This window comes from Salmo salar, chromosome 09, assembly GCF_965601325.2.
Source record: "Salmo salar chromosome 09, fSalSal1, whole genome shotgun sequence".
Classification (NCBI taxonomy): domain Eukaryota; kingdom Metazoa; phylum Chordata; class Actinopteri; order Salmoniformes; family Salmonidae; genus Salmo; species Salmo salar.
Window position 1 is genome coordinate 99,796,157 of NC_138299.1, and position 11,344 is coordinate 99,807,500.

Genomic DNA, 11,344 nt, shown 5'->3' on the forward strand with positions numbered 1-11,344 from the left:
GTTAAAAAAAAACATGTTTTGAGCAAAATAGTGTTTTTATTTAGACACAACTGCAAACTTTAAGGAGTAGGCCATTCCAGGAAGTTGGTCTGGTGCTGCCCTCTGATGTCATCACCCTCCCCCCACCACCCCCACTTGTGCCATGTCATGAGTATATCTGGACCACCTACTGAGATGTGCGTTTTGTTAAGTAAAACAAATCAAATCAAATTGTATTTGTCACATGCGCCGAATACAGTGAAATGCTTACTTACAATCCCATAACCAACAATGCAGTTTTAAGAAAAATAAGTGTTAAGTAAAAAATAGATGAGTAAAAAATTTGAAATCAAATTAACAAATAATTAAAGAGCAGCAGTAAAATAACAATAGCAAGGCTATATACAGGGGGTACCGGTACAGAGTCAATGTGCAGGGGCACCGGTTAGTCGAGGTAATTGAGGTAATAGGTACAGTACATGTAGGTAGAGTTAAAGTGACTATGCATAGATGATAAGCAGAGAATAGCAGCGTAAAAGGGTGTGATTTCATTTGTTTTTGAGAAACTTACCCCAACCAGTGATTCACTTCCTCATTCTCGCTGTGCAGTACGGGTGCTCTGAAAAAACATGAACAAATGCTCCAGAAATAACCAAATTTGTCAAACGTTCTCGGTATAGCGATGCAGGTCTCTAGATGGTGTACACATGAAATTGTATATAATGCACAATGAGGATGAGGAAGTGACTTGTTGGTTGTGGTAAGTAAAAAAAAGTGAAATCACAAAAACTGTGTCTGGACCTTTCTATAATATTTTAGGGAGTTTCCCTAGCCACTGGGCTTCTGCATCTGCGTTGCTTGCTCTTTAGGGTTTTGGCCGGGTATCTGGAAACTGCTGATATAAAAAGGGATTTATAAAATCAATTTAATTGATTATCATATCTATTAGGTTGCTAGGACATCGTCAGGTCCCAGCATCATCATATCCTTCTTCATCGCTGCTGTGGCCTCCATCTTTGCCGGCTTGTGCTACGCTGAGTTTGGGGCCCGCGTCCCCAAAACGGGGTCTGCGTATCTGTACAGCTATGTGACGGTGGGAGAGCTACTGGCGTTTATTACCGGGTGGAATCTGTTGCTGTCCTACGTCATAGGTAAGATACAACTGCATACTACTTCATTCTACTTCAGGAGTTTTCCTAACTATGATTTTGGGAGTGAACTATTCCTATCTGATCCACACTCACAGGCCAGTTTTTAGGTACGCCACCCCGTTCACGTAAATGTATCACTCCTATAGACAGTCACGTGGCTGTGGCTTGCTATATAAAGCAGGCAGACGGGCATCGAGGCAATGGGCAAAACGTGTGACCTAAGCGACTTTGATAATGGTATGATCATCGGTGCCAGGCGCGCCGGACTCAGTATCTCAGAAACAGCCGCCCTCCTGAGCTTTTCACGCACGACAGTGTCTAGGGTTTACCAAGAATGATCAAACAAACACAAAACATCCAGTCAGAGGCAGTCCTGTGGGTGAAAATAGCTTGTTGATGAGAGAGGTCAAAGGAGAATGGCAAGAATCATGCAAGGAATCAAAGTGAGAAATATAAAGATCCAGTCCAAATATAAAGATCCAGTCCATTTAAAGAATTGGAGGCCCCTTACACTTCAGTGTTGTGATGCAAAAATTCTAGAAAAATATATAGAATTTTCAAGGTATTGTTGGACATTATTCATTCTAATCAGACAGGTTTTTTACATGGACGATACATTGAAGATAATATAAGGCAAGTACTGGAAACAAAAAAACAATATGAAAAATCTGGGAAACCAGGCCTGCTCTTCATAGTGGACTTTGAAACGGCTTTTGATTAAGTGCGACTGGAGTTTATATATAAATGCCTGGAACATTTACATTTTGGAGAATCTTTAATAAAATGGGTTAAAATCATATATAGTAACCCTAGGTGTAAAAGAGTAAAGAATGGCGACTTCTCAGAAAATGTTAAACTGTCAAGAGGAGTAAAACAAGGTTGTTCACTATCGGCATATCTATTTATTGTGGCCATCGAAATGCTAGCTATTCAAATCAGATCCAACAATAATATTAAGGGATTAGAAATCCAAGGCTTAAAATCCAAGGTGTCATTGTACGCTTACGATTCATGTTTTCTTTTAAATCCGCAACTTGGATCCCTCCACAGCCTCATAGAGGATCTAGATACTTTTTCTAACCTCTCTGGATTACAACCAAATGATGATCAGTGTACTATATTATGTATTGGATCACACAAAAAGACTACTTTTACATTACCGTGTAGTTTATCAATAAAATGGTCTGATGGTGACGTGGACATACACGGTATTCATAACCTGAAAGAAAGAAATGATCTCACTACAATACATTTTAAGAGAAAGTTTGCAAAAATAGATAAGATCTTGCTACCATGGAAAGGAAAATACCTTTCCATTTGTGGAAAACCACCCCGATTAACTCTTTAGTCATATCCCAGTTTATCCTGATTAACTCTTTAGTCATATCCCAGTTTACCCTGATTAACTCTTTAGTCATATCCCAGTTTACCTATTGTCTTATGGTCTTGCTTACACCTAGCGACCTGCTTTTTAAATTATATGAGAAAAAAATATTCCACTTTATTTGGAACATCAAGCCAGACAAAATTTAACGGGCCTAATTTATATAATGAATATGAATTTGGAGTGCAGAAATGATTAAATATTAAAGCATTAGACCTCTCACTTCAGTCATACAAAAGCTATACTTAAATCCGAACTGGTTCTCTAGCTAATAGTAAGAATGTCTCACCCTATGTTCAAGAAAAGCCTTTTTCCCCCTTTATTCAGATGACAACCTCTCACTTTCAGTTATTTGAAAAGGAAATCATCTCCCAAATATCACTATAAATATAAGCCATAGAAATGTGGTTGCAATTTCAATTTAATCCACCAAAAAAGACAGAACAAATAATACAACAAATATTGTGGTTAAACTCAAATATACTAGGAGGCCTTTTGCCTTTTGATAGGCCATCATTGTAAATAAGAATTTGTTCTTAACTTACTTGCCTAGTTAAATAAAGGTGAAATATTTCTATTTTTTTTTAAACACTGCTGTACAAATTCTGTCTCTCTCTCTCTCTCTCTCTCTCTCTCGCTCTCTCTCTCTCTGCCTCTCAATTCAAATTCACAATTCAAAATTTAAGTGCTTTATTGGCATGGTAAACATACAGTACATACATACATACATACATACATACATACATACATACATACATACATACATACATGCAAACATATAAATACATATACATATACATACATATATATACACATCTTTAAAAAATATATATTTCCTTTATTACCCTCCAACCTTACTACACCTCCCCCAATTAGAGTAAACTAGTGAACAACAACACTTAGGCCTGTATTCTGAGCTTATACATACTATATACATTTTATGGACACAGTCTATTTTACAATAGTTTTATTTTGTTTGTTTTTAACTCTTGTCCTTCCTCTACCCTCAACCTCTCTCATGTATTTCTGATGTCCATCCGGTTTGATTTCTATTTGCCTTAACTTTCAAACTGTACTCTTTCAAAACAGTTTTTAAACTATATACGTTTTACGAACACAGTATGTTTTACATTAGTTATCTTGTTGTTATTAGTCCCAACCTTCAGCTCCATTCAACCCCTTACATCTATCTCTTAACACCATCCATTTTAGATTTATATTTGTCATATATTTTTTTAACTGTGCTATGATGTTTCACAAAAGTTATATTCTCATTCTTTGTACAGATTGTTAATTGAAAATAAACATTACTGCTAAAAGAATTATTATATTATTGATCGATTGACTATGACTTTTCAGATCACCCAGTAGTGCAATCTGCAGAGTTAGCTCCAGGTAAATATTGAAATTCTTTAACCATTTCTGAATCTGCGACCAAAAACAAGCTACATATGGACATTACCAAAACAAATTATCTAATTATTCTGCCTCTTCGTGGCAAAATCTGCAGAGCGGGGAAGGTTGTATCCCCCATATAAATAACATTATGTTGGCTGAAAGAATTCTGAATAATTATTTAAATTTAAAAATGTGAAGTTTGCGTATCAGTTCATAAAACCATGTGCCATGGAATCGGTACGTCAAAAATCTCTTCCCAACTATTTTGCAATCTATATGGCACTGCTGTACATTTTTTGGTCCTTAATGAAACTGGTATATATTTTTATTCATCACAATTTTCTTTAACCAATTATGGTCTTTAATGCAGGGCCGACAGACAAGTTCCTTACTTTCTCCCCCTTCCACTTTCCTCTTCCATTTTTGCAGTAATGCTGCAATTAGTTCGTTGTAATTTTGGGTAGAGCAGACATTTCCATATGTTTAAGTTAGCTGCATGTATGACATTAGTCCACCAGTGGTTTTTATGATATCATTTACAAAGATTATACCTTTTTTTAATTCAAATTTGTATTTATTTATTGAATGTAACCTTTATTTAACCAGGTAGACTAGTTGAGAACAAGTGCTCATTTACAACTGCAACTTGGCCAAGATAAAGCAAAGCAGTGCGACACAAACAACAACACAGATTTACACATGGAATAAACAAACATACAGTCAATAACACAATAGAAAATACAAAAATACAAAAATAAAAAAAGTCTATGTACAGTGTGTGCAAATGAGGTAGGATAAGGGAGGTAAGGCAATAAATAGGCCATAGTGGCGAAAAAAATACAATTTAGCAATTTAAACACTGGAGTGGTAGATGTGCAGAAGATGAATGTGCAAGTAGAGATACTGGGGTGCAAAGGAGCAACAACAACAAAAAAACAGTATGGGGATGAGTTAGTTGGATGGGCTATTTACAGATGGGCTATCTACAGGTGAAGTGATCTGTGAGCTGCTCTGGCAGCTGGTGCTTAAAGTTAGTGAGGGAGATATGAGTCTCCAGCTTCTGTGATTTTTGCAATTCGTTCCAGTCATTGGCAGCAGAGAACTGAAAGGAAAGGCGGCACCCACGCGTGCTACGGGTGGGTGTTGCTATGGTGACCAGTGAGCTGAGATAAGGCGGGGCTTTACCTAGCAAAGACTTATAGATGACCTGGAGCCAGTGGGTTTGGCGACGATTATGAAGCGAGGGCCAGCCAATGAGAACATACAGGTCGCAGTGGTGGGTAGTATATGGGGCTTTGGTGACAAAACGGATGGCACTGTGATAGACTGCAACCAATATGCTGAGTAGAGTGTTGGAGGCTATTTTGTAAATGACATCGCCGAAATCAAGAATCGGCAGGATAGTCAGATTTACGAGGGTATTGTAACGACCCTGGGTTTATAAGTGCGGATATCGACTCTGCCGCACGAGCATGCTTGTGCGGCACAGTCAATAGCGCGCTGGACTTCGGGCTAGAAGGTCGATGGTTCGAGACCTGCTCCCTACCTGTTTCAGTATGTTTGGCAGCATGAGTGAAGGAGGCTTTGTTGCGAAATAGGAAGCCGATTCTAGATTTAATTTTGGATTGGAGATGCTTAATTTGAGTCTGGAAGGAGAGTTTAGAGTCTAATCAGACACCTAGGTATTTGTAGTTGTCCACATATTCTAAGTCAGAACCATCCAGAGTAGTGATGCTGAGCGGGCGGGCTGGTGCGGGCAGCGATCGGTTGAAGAGCATGCATTTAGTTTGACTTGCATTTAAGAGCAGTTGGAGGCCACGTAAGAAGAGTTGTATGGCATTGGAGTTCGTCTGGAGTTTCAACCAGGAGATGCTACTGTGCTCCTAAAAACAACTCCACGGCAGTTAAGTTAGCACCTCCTGGGCGATACTGACCCATAAAAACAAAATGTGATAATTAAGAGTCTAAATAGTTGAAGTCAATTACCTAAGGTTAATCAATCACATTTAATGCCAAATTTAACCAATCACATTCATATCTACTGTTACGTCCGTCGTTCAATCAAGACCAAGGGGCAGCGTGGTAGGCGTCCATTTTCTTTCATTTTAAATGTACCACCAAAAAACAATAAACAATACAACGAACGTAAAGCTAGGAGTGCAAATACATACAACACAAAAACAAGATCCCAAAACTGAAGGTGGGAAAAAGGGCTGCCTATCTATGATCCCCAATCAGAGACAACGATAGACAGCTGCCTCTGATTGGGAACCATACTCGGCCAACAAAGAAATATAAACATAGATTTCCCACCCTAGTCACACCCTGACCTAACCAAATAGAGAATTTAAAGGATCTCTAAGGTCAGGGCGTGACATCTACCCTCTAGGGCGCTCTCTGTGCTCTGGGTATGTACGATATAACACAACACAGTAAAATAATGATTCAAAATGAACTCTCTTCTCTTATCGTTATCTTCTCAGGGATGTATGACACTGCGTGATAAAACGATGAGTACTGATTGATGGCTTGATCGTGAAGCACTTTACACACATATCCGTATATGGGTTGAAGATGAAAATCGCCTAAATTGGAACGTAGTGGGCTGAATGGGGTTTTACCCCATTTCCTAACTGCTAATTGGGCAACTTTTGCAAAAAAATCTGTCTGAGTTTAGGGAAATGCTGTAAATTAAAAGGACTCAATGTATTTTGAAAGATGATACGTTGAGGATTATAATAAATACCACTTTGACGTCATTACACCCCTGAGTCCAAATGGGCACTTCACGTATCATAAAACTCATGTCATATACAGTGTCAACATTTATGATCAATATGTTTAATGTTACAAGATGACATGGTGTCATACCCTGGATTGTTCTGAACCACATCAAAAATGATGATCTGTTTCTCTGAATTGCCTTGTGAAAGCAATCTAAGATCGTATTTTATAACTTAGCTAGTCATGTTGGCAATAGAACAAGCTTTCAAATCATGCCCACCAGATTGCGATTTATAATGGGCAGTTTTTGGATTCCATAAACAACAACAGTAATTGTGTGATGGCTGGAATGCAGGGTTGTGTTCCCAACAAAACAACTACACGTCTGCCTGCTCTAGTTACCCAATGGCACAGCTACAGTATTAGAGCTCTAAAAAGCACCTTATAGTTGAAAACTATAATTACTTCGAAACTGTGGACATGTGTGGCCACTTTGAGACAGCAGCTAGTCCTCTCAATCAAACCCGTGTCATTTTCTTGTCTTATGTTGCACCTACCCCACATTTTCCAGGAATATTCTCATCATGTTACTGAATGTATCCAGACTATTTTCAGATTTTGTTGTCAACAAATGTGGCAAAAAGTACAGTAAATGTAAAATGCGCATTAAATCAACAGTGTAATGTTTGGATTCAGTCTTGTGTCAGGTGAACTGTTGTGTCCTCGCTTTGGTCTAATAATTTTCACATTATCTCTAAACTGTTACCTTCCAATTGCTACCATGGTTATGTATATGCTTTTCATGTGTCTTCTGTAAAAAAAACATTTTAATTTAGCCCTATCCATAAAGGCCGATTCCCACCAGTGTAAAGGGTTGATTGATTGATCCATCTATTGTCACACATCATCATTATCCTGTCAGGGACATCCAGTGTGGCGAGGGCATGGAGCGGAACCTTTGATGACCTCATCGGCAACGTCATGGGGAATTTCTTCAAAGAAAACCTTTACATGGGCCTCCCGGGCCTCGCAGAATACCCCGACTTCTTTGCTGCTGGGCTCATTATGCTCCTGGCAGGTAAACTAAATCAGATTGATTGACTGATTGATCATTGGTTCGTTTAACAACATAGAGACATTAAAACTGTCTGGTACTGATGATGAACACATGTTTCTCGTGTTTCTGTCCTGTGAAGGTCTGCTGGCCTTTGGTGTCCAGGAATCGGCAATAGTCAACAAGATCTTCACGGCCGTCAACATCCTGGTTCTTCTGTTTGTCTTTGTAGCGGGCTTCGTCAAGGGAGACATCGGTAACTGGCAGATCAGTCAGGAGGTGCTCATCAACGCTACAGCAGAATTCCAGTATGCAACCATGTTTGATTACAATCTAAACGTTTGATTACAGTACAAACATTTCATTACAATACATGAGATATCCATTCATCATACCAAACTTGCTAGAAACTTCAGTGGTTGTTGAACACATTTCTACTGGCAAATGTGTGTGAGCGTGTTATAGCCATGTTAATTGCAGGAAATATTAGCGTGAATCTTTCAATCGAGATTTCTGGAAAACCAGGGAAGTTTGGGAAAGTTACAAGAATTTTGCAACCCTATATATATAAAGTTGAAGTCGGAAGTTTACATACACTTAGGTTGGAGTCATTAAAACCCGTTTTTCAACCACTCCACAAATTTCTTGTTAATAAACTATAGTTTTGGCAAGTCGGTTAGGACATCTACTTTGTGCAGGGCACAGTAATTTTCCAACAATTGTTTACAGACAGATTATTTAACTTATTACTCACTGTATCACAATTCCAGTGGGTCAGAAGTTTACATACACTAAGTTGACTGTGCCTTTAAATGATGTCATGGCTTTAGAAGCTTCTGATAGGCTAATTGACATAATTTGAGTCAATTGGAGGTGTACCTGTGGATGTATTTCAAGGCCTACCTTCAAACTCAGTGCCTCATTGCTTGACATCATGGGAAAATCAAAAGATATCAGCCAAGACCTCAGAAAAACATTTGCAGACCTCCACAAGTCTGGTTCATCCTTGGGAGCAATTTCCAAATGCCTGATGGTACCACGTTCATCTGTACAAACAATAGAACGCAAGTATAAACACCATGGGACCACGCAGTCATCATACCGCTCAGGAAGGAGACACGTTCTGTCTCCTAGAGATACTTTGCTGCGAAAAGTGCAAATCTATCCCAGAACAACAGCAAAGGACCTCGTGAAGATGCTGTAGGAAACAGGTACAAAAGTATCTATATCCACATTAAAACGAGTCCTATATCGACATAACCTGAAAGGCTGCTCAGCAAGGAAGAAGCCACTGCTCAAAAACCGCCATAAAAAAGCTAGACTACGGTTTGCAACTGCACATGGGGACAAAGATCGTACTTTTTGGAGAAATGTCCACTGGTCTGATGAAAAAAAATAGAACTGTTTGGCCATAATGACCATCGTTATGTTTGGAGGGAAAAGAGGGACGCTTGCAAGGCGAAGAACACCATCCCAACCCTGAAGCACGGGGGTGGCAGCATCATATTGTGGGGGTGCTTTGCTGCAGGAGGGACCGGTGCACGACACAAAGAAGATGGCATCATGAGGCAGGAAAATTATGTGGATATATTGAAGCAACATCTCAAGACATCAGTCAGGAAGGTAAAGCTTGGTCGCAAATGGGTCTTCCAAATGGATAATGACCCCAAGCATACTTCCAAAGTTGTGGCAAAATGGCTTAAGGACAATAAAGTCAAGGTATTGGAGTGGCCATCACAAAGCCCTGACCTCAATCCTATAGAAAATGTGTGGGCAGAACTGAAAAAGCATGTGCGAGCAAGGAGTCTTACAAACCTGACTCAGTTACACCAGCTCTGTCAGGAGGAATGAGCCAAAATTCACCCAACTTATTGTGGGAAGCTTGTGGAAGGCTACCCGAAACGTTTGACCCAAGTTAAACAATTTAAAGGCAATGCTACCAAATACTAATTGAGTGTATGTAAACTTCTGACCCATTGGGAATGTGATGAAAGCGATAAAAGCTGAAATTAATCATTCTCTCTACTATTATTCTGACATTTCACATTCTTAAAATAAAGTGGTGATCCTAACTGACCTAAGACAGGGAATTTTTACTATGATTAAATTAATTGTGAAAAACTGAGTTTAAATGTATTTGGCTAAGGTGTATGTAAACTCCCGACTTCAACTGTATGTTCTATATTGTGACCTCTCCAGGAACCTAACATCTACAGTCAGTGCCTTCGGAAAGTATTCAGACCCCTTGACTTTTTCCACAGTTTGTTACGTTACAGCCTAATTCTAAAATTGATGAAATAATTGTATTTCCCTCATCAATCTACACACAAGTGCTAAGTTATCAAAAATTAAAACCTAAATATCACATTTACATAAGTATTGAGACCCTTTACTTGAGTCTTCTTGGGTATGACTCTACAAGCTTGGTACACCTGTGTTATGGTGTGTACTGGAGGCGAAGTCAGGTGCAGGAGAGCAGAGAATAGTTAACAGGCTCACATTTATTTTCCGTTCCAAAACGAGAGCACTATATTAATCAAACACGCTCAAAACACGGAACATAAATAAAAGTCAAGTGCATAAATCCAACACCACATAACATGAAACAATTACACAAAGACATGATGGGAAACAGAGGGTTAAATACATATAGATTGATGGGGGAAAATGAAAACCAGGTGTGTATGGAACAAGACAAGACAAATGGACATATGAAAAATGGAGCGGCGATGGCTAGAAAACCGGTGACGTCGTTCGCCGAACGCCGCCCGAACAAGGAGAGGAGCCGACTTGGGCAGAAGTCGTGACAACCTGTGTTTGGGGAGTTTCCCCCATTCTTCTCTGCAGATTATCTCAAGCTCTGTCAGGTTGGATGGGGAGCGTTGCTGCACAGCTATTTTCAGGTCTCTCCAGAAATGTTAGATCGGGATAAAGTCCGGGCTCTGGCTGGGTCGCTCAAGGACATTCAGAGACTTGACCCGAAGCCACACCTGCGTTGTCTTGGCTGTGTGCTTAGGGTCATTGTCCTGTTGGAAGGTGAACCTTTGCCCCAGTCTGAGGTCCTGAGCGCTCTGGAGTAGGTTTTCATCATCTCTGTACTTTTCTCCGTTCATCTTTGCCTCGATCCTGACTAGTCTCCCAGTCCCTGCCGCTGAAAACTTCCCCATAGCATGATGCTGCCACCACCATGCTTCACCGTAGGGATGGTGCCAGGTTTCCTCCAGACGTGAGGCTTGGCATTCAGGCCAAAGAGTTCAATCTTGTTTTCATCAGACCAGAGAATCTTGTTTCTCAGGGTCTGAAGGTCCTTTATGTGCCTTTCGACAAACTCCAGAGGGCTGCCATGTGCCTTTTACTGAGGAGTGGCTTGTTTTGGTACCCTTTCCCAGATCTGTGCCTCGACACAATCCTGTATCTGAGTTCTACCGAGAATTCCTTCAACCTCATGGTTTGGTTTTTGCTCTGACATACACTGTCAACTGTGGGACCTTATATAGACAGGTGTGTGCCTTACCAAAGCATGTCCAGTCAATATAATTTACCACAGGTGGACTCCAATCAAGTTGTAGAAACATCTCAAGGATGATCAATGGAAACAGGATGCACCTGAGCTCAACTCTGAGTCTCGTTGCAAAAGGGTCTGAATATTTGTGC

General features: G+C 39.8%; 1 protein-coding gene across 1 annotated transcript in view; it reads left to right on the forward strand.

Annotated features, from left to right (window-relative positions):
* The window catches only part of LOC106612296 (cationic amino acid transporter 2), an 87,061-nt gene that overhangs the window by 66,564 nt on the left and 9,153 nt on the right, over positions 1-11,344 (forward strand). The window contains exons 5-7 of the mRNA XM_014213334.3: positions 929-1,130; positions 7,559-7,714; positions 7,833-7,998. Of these exons, the coding sequence (XP_014068809.1) occupies positions 929-1,130; positions 7,559-7,714; positions 7,833-7,998 (524 nt within the window). The remainder of the gene's footprint in view (positions 1-928; positions 1,131-7,558; positions 7,715-7,832; positions 7,999-11,344) is intronic.